General features: G+C 39.8%; 1 protein-coding gene across 1 annotated transcript in view; it reads left to right on the top strand.

Annotated features, from left to right (window-relative positions):
* Pah (phenylalanine hydroxylase) overlaps positions 1–17188 on the top strand; it is an 82570-nt gene extending 65382 nt beyond the window's left edge. Inside the window, exons 6-13 of the mRNA XM_020181087.2 lie at positions 2459–2655; positions 4884–5019; positions 5553–5622; positions 8408–8464; positions 9806–9901; positions 10436–10569; positions 14145–14260; positions 16279–17188. Of these exons, the coding sequence (XP_020036676.1) occupies positions 2459–2655; positions 4884–5019; positions 5553–5622; positions 8408–8464; positions 9806–9901; positions 10436–10569; positions 14145–14260; positions 16279–16322 (850 nt within the window). The 3' untranslated portion in view covers positions 16323–17188. The remainder of the gene's footprint in view (positions 1–2458; positions 2656–4883; positions 5020–5552; positions 5623–8407; positions 8465–9805; positions 9902–10435; positions 10570–14144; positions 14261–16278) is intronic.
* The last annotated feature ends 1540 nt before the right edge of the window (positions 17189–18728 follow it).

The following is an 18728-nucleotide window of genomic DNA, read 5'->3' as shown; positions in this document are numbered from 1 at the left end:
CCAGAAAGAAGGAAAAGGAGGATAAATGACATTTAAGAGGAGTTATTATTACTAAAATAATGAATCATTGGAGATTCCAAGCCAGCCTAGCTTTGGTGTTCAATTTTTATCTGGTCTGACTCAGCTCTGAACGGCAAGTTTAGGATGGATTTTTGTTTTTCTGTTCACAATTCTATGCTCCTCCCCTCCCCTATTTTAGCCAAAAGAAAATGCAAATATCAAGTATGTTGTTTGGGAACGGAATGGTTTTGGTATTTTGAGTCCTGGGAACTACATAAATCCTGCCATGAGAAACTTAGGCTTTTAAGGACAGCATTGTTCCTAAGTTAAAGGAATAAGAATAGAGACGCACAAGAAGAAACTCAGAAGTTATCCAGAATGCTGAGGCAAAAGCACTTTAACAGCTTTGACAGTGTCAGCAAGATGGAGGAGGCTCTGGGACTGTGCATACTGAACACAAAGCCACCTCCAAAATGCAAAGACCTCCAGAGAAAATGTTCTTTTCCAAATGGCTCCTGGTAGTGGAAGATTCCAGAACTGGGCCTTGGCTTCTGCTGAGCAGGAATCACAGAACATGGCAATCTCTCTGTCTTCACATTTGCCCCATCAAATCAGGCACAGGCAAGAGCCCTTCTCACAGAGGCAACAAGAACACCATATTTATGGCCTTCCTATGTGTTTGGGGCTTGCTAAATGCTTTCTGCAGTGTTACTTTGCTTAGTTTTAATAACTCCTCATTAAAAAAAAACCTAAAGATTAAGTAGGATGAGTAACTTGCTAGATCATATAACTAATAAGTGACACAAACAGGTTTTAAACTTTATCTCCAAAGTTATTCTCAATCACTTCTCTGGTTTTCTGGAGTCAGTGTCTCATTCTCACTCTAGTGTTCTCTGCATTGATCAATTGTGCAATGAGTACTTGTCAGTTCCAATGTTAGGTACTTTATACATAATATTTCATATAATCTTACCTATACCTTGCAAATAGTAACTTCTGATTAGTCCATGAAACAGCTCAGAGAGGTTTGCTAAACTGCTTGAAGCTACACAGTTAGGAAATGGCAGGGTCAAGTGTTGACCAGTCTCCGTCCATTTCCAACACCTTTTTCTTCTCTTCCATCAGCACTTAGTCTGAAATAGGTTCATTCTTAGACAGAGGCTCACCTGATGCACTTTCAAATCCCTGCTGGCCATGGTCTTGCTTTCAGTTCTTAAGCAAAAATATGTCTTTACCCTCCAACCCTGCCCACCTTTCTGTGGAAAATAACAGTCACTTTGCTTTGTTGTCCTTGGATGAGCTACAACTCTGAAAGCTGGAAGGACCTAGCTTGGAACCAGATCCATAATTCTGAGGTAAACAGTCCCACTTTGTCCCAGACTCTGTGTCCCTGGTAAGGGGAACAAGCCTGCATCCCACGAACAGTCACTGGTCTTTGAGGTCAAGTTTTGTTTGGTGCTTATTTGTTTTCACTGTTCAGAACACAGCTCAGGCCCTTTCAAAGTAATGACTCAAACTGCAGTTTGCATCAGTCACCTGAGGAGCTTATTAGAATCCAGATGTCTGGGCCTTCCCCTCCCTAACACATTCAGGATTTATGGGGCAGGGTCCCACATATGTTCTTTGACAAGTCTGGTTCAGGGACATGTATCTTATACCTTAGCATGTGTTTATTTATCCCCATCTCAATATTTATTTACTTATAATTTTTTACCTTTGACCTAGAAATTCTTTGACAAGTACAAAATATATTTATGGTATACAAACATGATGTCTTGATATATATGTATATCATATATATATATATATATATATATATATACACACACACACACACACAAACATGCATATACATATTGTGGAAACTTAGCATGTGTTTAAATACCTTCATAATTTCCCAGACATAGAAACATCAAATCCAGCAAGTGGACACCCAATAAACAAGGGAGTTCTAAACTCATGGCCCACTTATTAAATCAAGCTTAGCCCACAGTTAATTGCTTAAGTGGACATAACACAAGACACTATGCTGCTTTCACTGAACTTGGATGTCTTCATGGAGAAAGAGGATGCATCCTTCCATTGTCTCAGGCCCCATTCTTCTTACTGTACTTGTGTGTTTCTCACCTGGCCCCCTAAATGAGTTTCTACCCTGGGTTACTGATTGGAGTACTCAAAGAGCAGGAAGGCCACATGGTTTACCAGAGAGGGAGCAAATCCTCAGTGCAGCTGGGTGAGGTGAGAGCTTGCATGTTTGATTAACTAAATCTGTCTCTCATGTGGCAACTAAAACAACTGAGCTTCCTGTATCCGGAAGTCGAATTTTCCTCTTTCAAATAACATTCTTCTTAGTGGTTACAGCTCACAAATACTGGTGCCCATTCCCTCTTTGCACCTCACTGTGTTGGGTGCTCAGTTCCTGCCCCACTGGAGACAACTATTTCATCCTGTGTTCTAGTGGGCAGCCCATCCCTCGGGTGGAATATACAGAGGACGAGAAGAAGACATGGGGGACGGTGTTCAGAACTCTGAAGTCCTTGTATAAAACCCACGCTTGCTATGAGCACAATCACATTTTTCCACTTCTGGAAAAGTACTGTGGCTTCAGTGAAGATAACATTCCCCAGCTGGAAGATGTTTCACAGTTCCTGCAGAGTAAGTCCACACCAGGGTCAAGACCCTGCAGGGAGTGGGGAGGGTTGGGGGAGAGGAGAGGGAAGGAGAGGAAAGTACAGGGAGGTGAGTGTGAGTGGTGTGCTTGTGGTAATACATGTAGGCTGTCTCCTAAGAAGAGCTGAATTGCACTATACCTTGTCTTCCCTCTCACCTCCATTGTTAGTCTACAGGAACCCAAGCAAGGGCATCAGTCATGGATTTGGCCACACACCCATGCTTGAAAAGTATTTTCTTCTATTCTCAAAGTCCAGGGTGCCCAGTCAGGATTCTCTTACAGCTCTCACTGTTCTGAGATGGCTATGATGTGAATTTGTGTAAAGAATGTACCCTTTGTAGGGCAGTGTCCGGAGCCCTGACCTCTGAGTTTATGGATCTGGTACGTGTCCTGCCTTTGACCTTCTTTGATTGGGAAAACTTGACTCAGTGTTGTCATCTGTCAAATGGAGATTGTGAGAAAATTGTGAGAATGAAATAAGACATTTGCACATGAAAGCATTGAGCACAGTGCTGCACCTATAGTCATTGCTCAGAGAATTGGGACTGAATTGCAGTCAGAATAGCTACGTGGGTAAATACATTACCTGGGTGCTGGGCCTCTGTACCTCACTTCCAAGAGAGATAGGTGTTTTTCTTTCTGACAAGAAAGTGTTAATTCAGGAAAGGCAAAACAAAATAAGCAATTAATACATGTTCAACACCTCCTGTGCTAGCTACTCTGAAGGCAGAGATCAGGAGGATCGTGGTTCGAAGCCAGCCCAGGCAAATAGTTTGCAAGATCCTATTTCAAAGATACATAAGACAAAAAGGGCTGGTGAGTGGCTCAAGATGTAGGCCCTGAGTTCAAGCCCCAGTACCTTAAAAAAAAAAAAAGAGCACCTACTATGTGCTGGGTAGAATGAGGAAAAGTAGGGAGACAGATCACAGGTTTACAAAAATGAAGACTTTTCTGTGCATCAGAGCCTTGCAGTGAAGGACAACTCTGGGACAAAGACCCAGGAATCCAGATGGCAGGGATGGAATTTGTAACTGGAACGGATTGAGCTAGATTACCTTTTGGGTTCCTTCTCTTTTGAGAATCTTTATTTCTGAGATAAAGAGAAGAGCAAGAGTCCACACAGAGTAGGCTTTGGCCTGAAGATGCAGAGAGCATGAGGCAAGGGACAAGGAGGTCCCAAAGACTTTCTTAGCTAATTACTTCTGATGCTATAGCTAATAATAAGAATAGTAAAACAGCAAGACTAGCAGTTGGGGAGTTATATAATTATAACTAAGAAAACAGACTCTAAAGTCAGACTGCCCATGGTCTATGATCTTGTGCTAGAGCTTTAACTTCTCTGTGGATCAGCTTCCCCATCTGCCTCCCAGAGCTATTGAAAGGATCAGTTAGCACATGTAAAATACTTAGAATAGCGTCTGACGTATGGTAGGCAATACATAGTGTTAGATTTTTTTTTTCATTATTGCTGTCATTATTCTTCTAAGTTCAGAAAAAATCCAGAGACCAATGTAGAGACCATAGAGATGGTGATCAAAATGTTAGCTTTAAGGGAAAGCTACTTAGGGAATTTGGTATAGATAGATGTATGGTCAAAGTGGACTTCCCAATACTTTTTCCCTTGATGAAGGGAAACTTACTGGCCAATTCATAGCGCACAGTCAAGACAGGTCAGAATATGCTCCTCTGGGGGTAGTCAAGAGAGAAGGAGCAATAGAAGAAGGGTTAAGTTGAGAATGTGCCTTTCCTCTTCCCCCGCTCCTCATGGTGTGGACATGACGTACGGTAGAGAAGCTGCAAGTGCTCCTTCCATACTCTTCCCGTAGGAATTGTAGTGAAAAATTTCCTCCCATTCTGAAAACATGAAAAGTAGTTAACAAGTGTTTTATCCAAACAAACAATCATGAAAGGGAAGTTTACTGGTCATTCCAATGAACTAAGTTATGTGATGAATATTTTATCATCATCACTCCTTTGATGTTCGGAATATTCCTAAGTAGTATCTATCTATGTTTTCCTGATGAGAAAACTAAGGCTCAGACACGCGAGTTTACCTGACCCAAATCAGCCAACTAGAAAGTAGAGATTTGAAAGCAAGTCATAGACCACACTACTGGGCATTTGTATGTACTGCTTTCCTACCTAAAGGTCCTTACATCCTCTTGGCTCTGCCACAATGGGCTTTGAGTTTTTGTTCTTCTTTGCTTCCCAGCTTGTACAGGTTTCCGCCTCCGACCTGTGGCTGGTTTGCTGTCTTCTCGAGATTTCTTGGGTGGCCTGGCCTTTCGAGTCTTTCATTGCACACAGTACATCAGACATGGATCCAAGCCCATGTATACACCTGAACCGTGAGTAATGTCCTCCAGGTACCAGTTGCCAGTCATACTTCATACTTCTTGCTCTAAGTATGAAGTTGGTTTTATTGCAGACTGATTCACAAGACTAGTTGCCTGGATTATTTAATGGTAGTACTAAAAGTGAAATTCATCTATTCTGGGATTTTCTCTGTCCAAATAGACCAAATTTGGACACACATTTGGACATCCTGTGAACCAAGGATTCAGATCACCCTGAGCAGTGGGAATGAAAGGTCCCTCCCATTCAAGTTCCAAAGTCAGAGCTATGAACTTCCAAATAGGACAGGACCCTTGGCTTCTGTGTCCTTCCCTCTGCCTGTCCTTTGTTTTTTTCCCCCTTCTTCATTTTCTCTTTTACATTGTCTCAATTGATTTCATGCTCTGCATATCACTTATTCTTAAGAATGAAGTCATAAGCCTAAATGTGTTACTTCCTGTCTTCCTCCTCATTCTTCATGTAGAAAGACTGAGTCTGGCCTGTTTTAACCACCACCCCTCCAAGCTTTGTACTTTCTGTCTTTCAGTGACATCTGCCATGAGCTGTTGGGACATGTGCCCTTGTTTTCAGATCGTAGCTTTGCTCAGTTTTCACAGGTAAGGAATGGATCTTTGTAGCCTTGGTTATAAGGGCTTGCACTGGATTGTTTGAACGAGTTGAGTCTACAGAGGGGCCCTTATATCCTCTGCAAGAATGGAAACCAGGTTCAATTCTATGATCCCATCTAAGAATAGTAGCACAGCTTGGGGTCTTGCTTACTGTTAATTTCACTTATCCTACCACATGTACTTTAAGTGCCTTTTCATCTATGAAAAAGTCACCTCACCTTCTTCCAAGTTCTTCTGGTACTTTCTATCCCCTGCTCTCTTTAGAGACTTTGACACTTACTATGTTGTTAGGCATTTGTTTGTGCATTTTCTTGAATTAGGTGGGAGAATTTTTGCTATGAATTCAATGCCAATGATCTGACTTGTACTTGACAAAATAAATAAATAAATAAACAAACATAAGAAGAGACAAATTTCTCATCACCAGCATCAAAGCAGCAATCTAGACCTTGATTCATGTTTTACAGTAGTGAACAACATTTAAAAAATTCTCTTGAATGAGTTAAAACAATCTTCTAATTCTCTTCAGGCAATGAGAGGCCACCTAAAAAACCTGGTTGGGCAGTTGGGATCCTAGACGATTGGGTTATGGCTCTGATGTACCTATAGTCCCCAACTCTGTCGCTGTGTAATCTAGGGCAAGTTTCCAGGCCACCCTATACCTCTGTTTATACAAGAATGAAGCAGTAAGGAGCCTTCCCTACTAATTTTGTTCTTCACAAGGAAGACTAACAACCAAATGGATAACCCATGAGTAACTGCTGAGAAAGTACACATTCCAGATTCATTGTGGGTGACTCTTACAAGCATTTTCCATCACTTGGAAAGAATATTTCCACTGTTGAATGAAAAGGCTGCCAATTCATGTTTGAAAGAAACAAGTCAAACAAAAAGATAAACTCATTTCTAAGTAAGGGAGAACTGCAATTGTAAGACACAGACTCTCTAAACCAAGAAAAGTACCATGTGAGGTTTTAGGAATTATGGAGCTCGGAGACTGTTGGACTTTTAGAAGTGGGAGTGTTTAGGGATTAGTTGAACTTTAACTGTGGAAGCATCATCACTGATGGTGTAGTTACAGCTCATTCCTGTCTTCCTCCTCATTCTTCATGTAGAACCAAGATGGCCTCGATTACTCAGGATGAGTTTAAAACAGGGACTTATTGTTGTGACCAGAGAATTTTCAGTTTTCTCCACAGAGAATAGGCTTTTTTTGTTTTTACCAAGAGAAGTTATTCTGTTCAGTTATAGATGAAGTGGCAATTCTTCTTAAGCCATTTGCATTTTGGAGAATGCCAGAGAGGAGTGGATAATTGAAGTCAACAGATAGAAACTAGGGGACTCTCAGTGTGATATGGTTCCAACATTGATCTGGACAGTCCTAAGGCAAAGAGTCATTTAAAAAGGTTTTCTGAGGGCTGGGGGTGTGGTCCAAGTGGTAGAGCACCTGCCTAACAAGCATGAAGCCCTGAACTCAAACCCCAGTACTGCCAAAAAGAAAGTTTTCTGAGAACACTTATTTTTTATATAAATCCAAGAATTGCTTCCCACTGCATGAAAGCACCTCTCTGGCTCTGGAATGGGGGTTTCCAGGACACCTCTTTTCTCTATGTCTACCCTTGAACAACACCCCCCCAGTCTATTCTCACACAGCAGTCAGAATGAGTCTTTGATGACATAAATTAGATCTTGTTCCCTTCTATGATCAAAGTCCTGGAATGACTTCCTACTTCACTGAAAGGAAAAATCCAACTCCTAAGAAGTCCAAAAAGGACTTACATGGTTGCTGTCAGGATCTCTCTTTGATATCACCTACACTTCCCGTCACTTCCTCTGCTCCAGTCAGACAAGTCCCTCTCTGTTCATCAAACCAAACTATGTTTCCTTTCCTTAGGGAGCTTTTGCACTGTAGGCTTGGTCTATAGTGTGCTTCCCTCAGACGTGAGTAGAACCAACAACCTCACTCAAGTCCCTGCCAAATATCACCTTTTCAATGATGCTTACCAGGGAACTTTATTTAATATTGCAGCTTTCTCCAGATTCCCTAGAATTCAAAGTGCTCCTTGTCCCTTTCTCCTTCTATTTCTTCTTTCCAAAGAACTTGCCACCTTCATAGATATGTATATACTTATTATTTATTGTCTGTCTCTACTATAAACCACAAGCCAAGGATCTTTATCAATTTTGTGTATTACCTGACACAGAGAAGGCATTCAATAATATTTTTAGAATGAATGAATGTAGTTGTAAAAACACACACACACACACACACACACACACACACACACACACAGCATGCTGGAACATATGCTGTAACAGACAAACCACTAGAGGAATCTGGCTGTTGGGACTTTGACTGTGTATATGTCAAAGAATGTCAACCACTTCTCCACAGTTCTCCTCTGGTATTTTCAAGGTACATGATTAAGACTCATCCCATAGTCCAGGAATGTTCCACTGTGCTGTGGGAGAATAATCACTGGGTTGGAGTCAAGAAATGATGCTTTAGATACTAACCAACTGTGTGACCATGATAGTCACCTCTCTTGTCAGTTTCTTCATTTGTAATACTCAAGGGAGTCAAGACAGGTTTCCCCTGATTTAGAGATCTGTGATGTGTGGCCAGGGAAGACTTGAAAGAACACTAAGGACCTATCTGGGCCCACTGAAGACATCCGGGCACTCATCACCTTCCTTGGTCAAGTACCAGGTTAATGCTGAGGGTACGGTTTAGAAATGGGCTGTGCTAGTGACTATCCTTCTCCACATGCAGGAAATTGGCCTCGCCTCTCTGGGAGCACCTGATGAGTACATTGAGAAACTTGCCACGGTAAGTCTCTTTTCTCCCTGGAGAGATGGCAGGAGCTCTAAGGGCGATGGCCCTCAAGTCTTTGAAGATTTGACATTTCCCTAGAAGTCATGCCATTTGGAAGAATAATCAGAATGTGGCAGTTTACATTTGTACAAATGACACATTGCATTTTGATTTCTCTTTAATAGGGTGATCTTTAAGTCAGTCACATGAAGATGTTTGCACATAATTTAAAACTAAGTGTTCTTGCAAACACCAGTAGCCCTGGAAATCTGTTGGTATAAAGTGTGTTATGAAGTAGAATGGATTCACAGCTTTGAAAAGGAACTAATCACATCTCTGCCTTTGCACTAGTCAGCATTAGCATCTTTCCTTTTTCAGACACAAAGTAGAAATGGGACTGGGCTTTTCATTTTTGTCAAACACTTCCCTCTGTCACGTGACTCTGAGAACACTCATCTGTTCAAGCTATGGAAGCAGAAAATGTGCATAGAATTCTTCATGCCTTTTTCCAATTTCATGCCTTTTTCCAATTTCAGCACATCCCTCCCCAGGTGCTGAGCCATATTTCTAATAAGTTAGAAAAAATAAAATTTATTTTGGAATTAGGGACCACAAATGAATGAAAATCTATCATGAAGTTACATCAGTTTGCAAGTTTATGAATTGAGTTCATCAGAAAGGCTAAATATTTCCAGGTCTTTTCTCACCAGCCATCTGCTCTGAGACTCTAGACAAGTGTCTTTTGTTTCCTCATCTCTAAAAATGGACACAATAGTTTATATTCTGTTCATCTCAAAAGGATATAACAAGATTCTAAAGAGTCAAATTTGTGTCGCATGAATTTTTAAATGTCAGTTGTGGCAGAGGTGCAAAACCCAGCTTTTAAGGAGACTGAAAAGCTGGATAGAATTTCCCAACTCTAGAAATAAATGAACTTGGAACTCAGAACATCATGTTAGCTACCTAAACCCCTCCCACTGCTGTGCCTGATGGAGTTATCTGAATACAGTTTAAAACAGCTTAGGAATAAATATATCACTCTAGTTTATCTTACAGAGGAAAAAGCAAAAGGAATAGAATTTCCATTATAAACAGAGGAATATGTTGGGAGTATTTTTGGGGGGACTTCTTTAGTACCCTGCAGGGCTTTCCATCATACCTTGGATTCCACCATTTTTGATTAAACAGGTGACTGAATAGGGTGAGACACAAGACACAGAGAAATGACCCAAGGTCACATTGATTCAGAGAGCAGATCTGCACAGACTGCATCTGGGGAGTCCTGTCCTTGATCCTCAGGTATCTGCTGCCTTTCCCTTCCTTGGGGTATGCCCTCAGCTTGTCTTTCTATTTCAGATTTACTGGTTCACTGTGGAGTTTGGGCTCTGTAAACAAGGAGACTCCATAAAGGCATATGGTGCTGGGCTCCTGTCATCCTTTGGTGAATTACAGGTATGGTCCTAACAGAAACAAATGATGGCATTAAAAAGCGGTAGGTTCAGAAGACCAGCCTCATTCTCTTGGTAATGCTGAAATCTCAGATGCATACATTTTGAGATATAAGCTAGGGGCTCATCCTCCAACAATTGGTACCTTAGCAGCTATGATTTGATTACAGCTGTGGTGTTAGAGGTAGAAATTCAAATACAATATACAGGGATATAGGGAGGAGGGACCTCCTGATCCCAAGGTAGACCTGTGCATATAGTCTTATACACAGGCCAGAAAATGTGGTTTGCTCCCACAGAGTCTGCCAATCATCTTACTTGAAAATGATTGGAATGCATTATCATTTTCTATCTGGACTGTAGGCTTCATGAAGATGAGCTATGAAGGGTTGAGTTTAGTATGTATAAAATAACTTAGTTTACTGTGTTTGGGCTTGGGTGTGGAAGGAACCAGGGTGAGATGAGAGCAGCTATGTGGATGGTTTGTGGGATGATCACTGAGCATGATTTATTGGAAAACTTTTGTGGGTGCCTACAGTACTGCTTGTCAGACAAACCAAAGCTCCTGCCCCTGGATCTGGAGAAGACAGCCACCCAAGAGTACAGCGTCACAGAGTTCCAACCCTTGTACTATGTGGCTGAGAGTTTCAGTGATGCCAAGGAGAAAGTGAGGTAAGGTGGTACCAAGGTGGGATTTCAGCTCTGTAGGTATCCTGACTCAGGCTAGTGATGCTGATCTGTGGATTTGGGGCCAAAACACTAAATTCTAGTGCCCATGGCAACCTTGTGCAGCAGATAGTGCTTATCCCCCTACCTTTGCCACCCTCGTCCTTTCCTAGTCTCTGTGGGGAGGCTGGCATGCTAACCCCTGCAGACAGTCCTGCCATCTGGTCTCTGAGTTCCCCTGTGTGCAGAGTGACCTCAAGGGTTCCCTGACACCAAATCAGTCAGAGAAGTCTTTCAAACTCTAGAAGTACTTGCATCACTTTATTCTCTCAGACACCTAAATAACTTGCTTCATCATCTCTTTTATATTTTCACCCAAATTTGATCTTTTCTATGTCTTTTTGTAGCCAACATACAGTCATGCATTGCTTAATGACAGGGATATGCCTGAGAAATTTGTCATTAGGTGACTTGGACATTGTGTGAACATATGAATATACATATGCAAATCTAGTGGGGTAGCCTACCACACACTTCACCATTTGGTGCAAATATGGTATAACCTGTTGATCCTAAGGCCATGATGACAAAACAACACATGATTAAATGAAGCACAAGAGAAAATGAGACCTGATAGACATGAGATGTATGAGGCTGCTGACTGCCTAACACAGCCTATTGCTTTACAGTAACATTTCTGCTTTGATAATAGAATGAAAACACTAAAAATCATGAAAAGGTATAATACAGTAAATACAGATGATAGTCATTTATTATCATTATCAAGTCTTCTACACTACATAATTGTATGTACTATACTTTTGTATGAGTGGCAGGATATTAGGTTTTTGACAAGAGCATCAACATAAGCACATAAATGATGTGTTGCACAATGACAGTACAAGGGCTACAGTGTCACTTGGAATAGTAATTTTTCAGTTCCATCATAATCTTATGGGAATACTATCGTATATGTGGTCCATCATTGGCCAAAATGTGGTTATGTGGTATGTGACTATATTTAAAATCTTCACCCATCCCTGCCATCAGCTCTTCTGTGATTTATTTTTCTCCTTAGCACTTATTAACTTCTAATATTTTATATAATTTGAGTTTATTAAGGGTAGGGATTTTTGTCCTTACTGTTCCCCTAGAACAGTACCTGACACAGAGTAAGCCCTCAATAAATAATTGTTGGAGGCACCAGTCTCAGAGGTGGCTCAGCAAGAGACGAACACAGTGGTGTCAGGACTCTGGGATTCTCAGCTCTTTGATCTGATCGACCTGCATGTGCCCTTGCAATTCCTGAATCAGACTCTTGTCCAAACAGGAGATAGGCAGACAGAGGTTCTACTAGGATATGGATGTCCTGATACTCACTGCTACCACTTTTCAAAAATAGCTCGTCTATTATGGATGATAAACATAGGACATGGAGGCCCTGGGTATGTCAGGTTTCAATGCACTTGACTCAATTAGTTTAAGGTAACATGCTGGCCCACAAGTCCCTTTGGTTTGGCCTAAATTGAATTCCTTTCTCCTTCTCTCTCCAGGGCTCTTGGCTTCCTGTTCTACCTTTTTACTTCTTTCCTAGTCCTTCACCCCACTCTGGGAACTTTGCCTTCTCCCACCCCACCCTCCAAAGTTTCCACCATATTCCTAGGACCCATTTAGAATTATGGATTTTAGTACCATTAGTGCATTATTCACAGGGGTAATTAATAATAATAAAAACAACAATAATAAAATAATAGTATTACATGACAAGCACCTATTATGTGCCAAGGACTGTTTGAAATGATTTCCATGTGTTCATTGTTTACTCTTAAAATAAAACTATAATGTTTACAGATAGGGGTACAGAAGCATGGGGTGGGAGTTAAGTAACTCACCAAGTATAAGTTTTTGGCCCAGGATTTGGACATCCCCAGGAGAGCTTGGTGCTCATAAGTGCCCTGTCCTGCTGAGATCACATTTAGATTGTCCCTTCTAGAGACGATTCCCTATCCAGCCAGTGATCAGTACCAGACTAGCAGGGAAGAACTTGCTAGGACACAGTCCTGTCAAGCTTTTGAAGTACCAGTTGTTCTACTGGTGCCCAGGGCCAAGGGGAGATACCATAAAAGCTTTATCCTGCTGACAAGAGGCTCACAGGGTAAAAGAGAATCCTGAAGAAAAAGGTTCAAAACAATGAAGTAGGTCCCTGAGGATTCCCTCAGAGCATCCCTACCAAGAGAAGTCAACTTTGTCTTCAGTTTCAAAGTTCTAATTCTAAGCAGAGATCTGATTGGCCAAACTTAGATCCCACACTATCTCCTGGCCTGAGGATGGCTGGGTCCTGAGACTGACAGCCCAACTGAGATACATCCAGTGGGGTAGAGGGAGATTTTCTAAAGCAAAAATGAGGTGTTCTTTGGGAGGAAAAGGGAAGAGACATAGAACTAGTAAAATCACAGATGTGTATCACTTGGCTCATGTCACCAGCTGGGCTGAGAAAGCTCCTTTCAGAGAAGGGAAGGTAGAGAGATATACTTAATTATTTGTTTGTCATGAGTCTCCAACCACTAATAAAAACAACAGTTAACCCTCATGGAGCACTTACTCCATACTATAACATACCCTTCTGAGGTAAGGACTATTAATGTCCATACTTTTGGAGAGAAATGAAGAAACTGAGGCCCAGAGAAGTGGAGTCCTTTGCTCATGACCACAAGGGCCGTAACTGGCAAGGCATCTTGATTTGGGAACTTGAGATACTACTGTTGCCAAACTTTGGCATGTGTTACTGATAATTGTCTTTTTACTACAGCAGCTTCTACTTTTCACCCGGGGCTAGCTTAGAAATAATGTTTTGATGTCTTTGGAATATCCTATTAATTATATTGTTTGATGTTCCTCATAAAAGCCCTCATGGGCGATTCTGCCTAGAGCCACAAATAATGCATGGGGAAGGCCAACAAAACAAAGCACACAGTCCAGAATCATGCTGCTGGGGTTTATGCCCAGTTTTACAACTTTCTGACAGTAATACCCTTCATAGTCATGGGCCCTAGCTTCCTCACCTATAAGATGGGAATAACAATAGTATTTATTTCCTAAGGTTTTTGTGAAGATTAAATCAGGAAGTTGAGAACAATTAGGATTTAACATGACTCTTGGTAAATAGGAGACACTTAGTCCATGTTAAATTTCATTATTAGCATAGTTTTATTGTACTCTTGAGAGCTGTTTTTTCTTCTTTGCATTGATTGTTAAGTATCCTAGATTTCTTTTTTCCTGCAGCATATTTTGGCTAGATTTGATTTCTTTTTTGATCTTATTGTATTCTGTGCTTTTATTGTAAGCTACTTCTGTATTTTTGGAGCTAGGTGTCTGACTCTGTTCATATGTGTATATGTATATACACATAGACACACACAAAGACTCTCCAAGAAAATCTTATTAAAACTCCATTCACTTTTCAGCCCTGGCTTTGAAAGCACCTGCAGGTTAGCAGTGAAGTGAAATGCCACTGAGAAACCTTTTAGAGTTACTTTTCTCCAAATGGTGCTCTTCACTCAGGCCCTTGATTTTGGTTTCAGAAACTTTGCTGCCACAATTCCTCGACCCTTCTCAATTCACTATGACCCATACACCCAGAGGGTTGAAGTCTTGGGCAGTACCCAGCAGCTGAAGATTTTGGCTGACTCCATCAACAGTAAGTAGCTTACTCCCTGTGAGGTCACTCTCTTTCTCAGAAATAGAGGGGTTTTCTTACCTTTGCTATAGGAACAATAAAAAAATTATTAAATATTGAACTAAAGGGAAAGCTTTCTCACATAAGCCAGAGGTTCAATGGGGAAGAAGAACTGAGTAAAAAGGTCAGAATTGCCTTCAGTGTTCTTTCTCCTTTGACCATCTGAGATTCAATCTCATCTCCTACCACTATACCACCTTTCTACACCTGGTTTGCCACTCTCAGGTTTCCCTTTGCTCTTTCTCTTTCTATACCTTTTCTTCTTAGTGTCAGTTGATACCACTTTGCCTGGTATGAAAATATTCATTTTCCTAAGAGCCAGGTTTTATCTACTTATCAGCCATCCAGTAGATCATCTATTGGCCTCCTACTCTTCCTTATTGATGAATATTATATTATTTTCCTTTAAAAATCACAGAGTTAGATTGTTCACACACAATTCTTTCTTTAGCCCTTGAAATTGTTCTCCAGTAACACTGAAAACCCCTACATCTCATGCCCTCCACAGGCTCCTGGTCTCTGCACATGCAGTTCTTTCAGTTTAAAATATTCTTCCCAGGCCTTTCTAGAGATGCCCAAAGTCAATTCATCTTTAAAGTCTTGAACAGACAACTCTTCTTATAGAAAGACTGGTTTGGATGTCCTTCCCATGTCTTTACATTCTTGTAAATCTGTCTCACAGAGGTTTCATCATATTATAATTGTTTCTTGTCATGTCAGATTCACTATCAATTCCCCAGTACTGAGCCCTGTTCGTAAGAACTACATTACTCATGAGGTATTGAATGAATGGATAAATTTACCAAAAGGGAGAACCTCCAGGGGAGAATTCTGAGCCAGGTAGAAGTCCTTGCCTTGTGTAATACCAATGGAGTCCAACAGGGTAGGTGGGCTTGAAGTGTTCCTGTAAAGTCCCCCCAGCATAGTCTGTGCCATCCTCTGATACATAGAACAGGGCTGATCATTATAATCATTTCATATTAAGTATGGTGACTTATGATCTGCCATTTTGAAAAATCCCAAAGCTTATCTACCTACATAGACTTTATCTTAGACCCTCACCTAGAGAAGATGTGTTTGTTCCCTGAAGAGGCCATCCACATGCCTTAAAGGCTTGAACATAAGACAGGATGAGGCCATATCTGATTTTCCCTCTCATTTTATCTGAAAAGACAAAAATAACTCCATAGGTTATTGTTTTGAAGAGCACAGAATAACAAATTTAAGAACTAAAGGGATCTTGGAGCTGTGACTTTATGTGAAGCTTCCTTATCTCTTTACACTTTCATTTCTTCATGATCAAGAAGGAATGAGCGTTGTCAATCTCCAAGGTCTCTTCCACTTCTTTGAAGAGTCTGTCCTCATGGGGCCCTTTGATGTATGAGAACATGCCATAAATGGAAGTGAATGCATGACACCTGAGTCCAGGAGTCTTACAATCTTGGCTGAGTTATCTGCTTAGACCATGCATTCGCAAAGTACTGTGCATCAGAATCACTTGGAGAACTGGTAAAAATTAATAGTCCAGAATGATAGACTTACACTAAATTTACTAAATTTGTGCTGAGTCTTGGTAGTTTGTATTGGTAATAATACCTCAGGTGATTTTGGCATAGGAGATTTGAATGAACCATGCTTTTATGTTTTACTGATGTAAGCTTCTATGACTGCCCATTTAAAAAAGAAACAGAGCAGCTAGAGACTTGCCTGAGAAACCTATTTCCTAGAGAAATGTGTTAAGTCCTTCTCTGGGAAACAGCCTATGGAAAAAGGAAGCTAATTACTGTAATAACTCTAGCACTTCCTAAAACACAGTACCATCTGCCCCAACCCTATCTTTATAACTAAGTTATAAGCTCCATGAAGTTTGGGGTAACATCTATATTATCCATGCATCCCACTGATTCCCACAGGACTTTGTACCTGAGGTGTTTGCTTATTATATGAGTGGTCCATTTGAATGATGTTCTTCTTTGTAGGTGAAGTTGGAATCCTTTGCAGTGCCCTCCAGAAAATAAAGTGATGTCATCACCAGAACTTGGTCTGTCAACTGAGAATTATCTCATAGAAATTCAACTACTTCTATCTGCAAAGAGAATCTCAAATTGAAATATCAGCTTTAAACCCTTTTTGGAATAAAATGGGGGGGTCACTCAATACATAAAAATAATTGGAAGTGACAGTATATAGATATATACCCCCAAAGCATAGTGGTGGGCCTTTTAGAGTCACCCTTGATTTAAAGACAATAATCTCATACTTTCAATTTAGTTACAACAGTAATATCTCACATTTCTTCAAGGCTAATTAAAGCTTGTGAACATCTATATTAAGCTTCACTTATGCTTATGTTGTTTGCCTTAAAGAACTCCTAACAGTATAGATACTAAATGTAAAAGCATGACTCATTAGAATTGAATCATTTGTTTTAACATAAATCTTAATCTACAAAGTTCAGTTTCTATTTGCACTAACTATAATTCCAATTACTTCTTTGTTACTCTGACTATATAAATCTCATTTAATTTGGAGGCCATTAAAATAGCTACAGACATTAAAGTTTTATAGTATTAAATATTTCACATATTTTATTTTAATATAAGTACCGCTGTGTAAGATATTCCACACCTGGTCCCTACAACTTCCAATGTCATTTTCTGATTACTTGTTAAGTCTATTTTGGGAACATTTTGAAGATTATTATTTTGGCAGATGTTTAACAACAGATGTAATTGGTACATATTCAGTAAATAATCACTGAATAAATAAGTTTCTAAAAGTAAATCCACTACAAAAGAATATTATTTATGTTGGAAAATATTAGTAGTTATAAAAATTTACAGTTTCCAATGCTTCTTAAAATAAAATTTCCTCTCATTGTCTTAGAAATACATTGACTGGATTATTTTGTGACATGAAGAAAAAAATCAGAGATTTATGTGTGTTTCAGCCCATTTGCAGAGTCTCTTTGTGATAAAGTCATGCTTTGGTTTTGTTGATTGCATTCTACATGAATGCAGGAATATCTCAGGTGCAATGGGTTGCACGTTCAATGTCTTCAGCTATGATTTGATATTCTTATATTAATTTACATTTTATTTTGAAAATAGTTGAGTCCTAAGGGATTTGCATAGTGCTTCTTCAAGTGCAGTTCTCAGATCAGCTGTAGCATCAACAGTAAATCCTAGGTACTCTTCCAGCTCTGCCCAATTAGAATCTGTGTAGATAGAGCCCAGAGACCTGAATTTTTAAGTACTGTAGGCTATTCTTTTTTAAATGTTATTTTATTCAAAGATAGATCTACTGAGCACATTGAGTTTGAGGAACCCCGACTTCTGATGGTCAGTCTTTTACTTCTTTTTTTTTTTTTTGGAAGTATGTTTGAACTCAGAACCTACACATTGAGTCACTCCACCAGCCCTTTTTTGTGATGGGTTTTTTTGAGATAGAATCTCACAAACTATTTGCCCAGGCTGGCTTGGAACCTTGATCCTCCTGATCTCTGCTTCCTGAGTAGCTAGGATTATAGGCGTGAGCCACCAGCACCCGATTCAGTTTTCCACTTCTTACCAAAGGGGTCACCTTAGATAAGCTACTTCTTTTCTGTGGACCTTAGGTTTATCCTAACAATGAGAAACTAAACCATATAAATTAAGGTCCTTTCCAGCTTTGAAATATAATTTAATGCTCATATGTATCTTTAAACAGCTGTCTCTGACTCAATAATAGGGTGATGAACCCAGGCCTAAGTATGCCAGCTGGGAGGAAAGAGTAAGTTAGTCTGAATGTGTTTGAGGTTCCATTGCTCTGAAGTTGAGATTTTCATCTCTATTTCTATTTTCTCATGCCTTTTAGAATCCAGTGATTTTAAAAGCAAAAATGAACTTTTTTCTTTAGACACCAAGCATTCTGATAAGGGACTGTTTTTGATGTTTCTTAATTCACCTTAAGAGTTAATGATTGATTCTGAAACCTAAATATAGAGTATTTTAGTCTGAATATTGAGTTGTGGTTTTTAGTCTCAGTAAATATATTTTTTATGTGTTTGAATTTAAAGTTCAGGGCTAAATTGTGGTTTTCATAGAGAGAAATTACATTTTGAAACACTTGTGAGTCAAAGGCAGGATGACGAGTTCTAGGCCAATCTTGGTTACGTCACAAGACTTTCTCCCAAAAAAGAGATTACATACCGAATGAAACTGTGAAGTTTCACTAATGTATTGTTCAGCTCTTAGATTTTTTTTTAATCTGAGTTAAAAAAATCTAGCAGTAGGATTTAATATATATTTTATTCAACATGTTAATATTATTATTTAATTTCTAGCAATGACAGTCTTTTACAGACAATAGTTTTATTTTACTGACAGAGGATTCTGCTGTGTACAAACACAAATATTGCAAATGTGTATGATTGGTGTTAATAAGTTTT

This window comes from Castor canadensis, chromosome 8, assembly GCF_047511655.1.
Source record: "Castor canadensis chromosome 8, mCasCan1.hap1v2, whole genome shotgun sequence".
NCBI lineage: Eukaryota > Metazoa > Chordata > Mammalia > Rodentia > Castoridae > Castor > Castor canadensis.
Note: the sequence above shows the minus strand (reverse complement) of the source record. Positions and strands in the feature narration are given on the sequence as shown.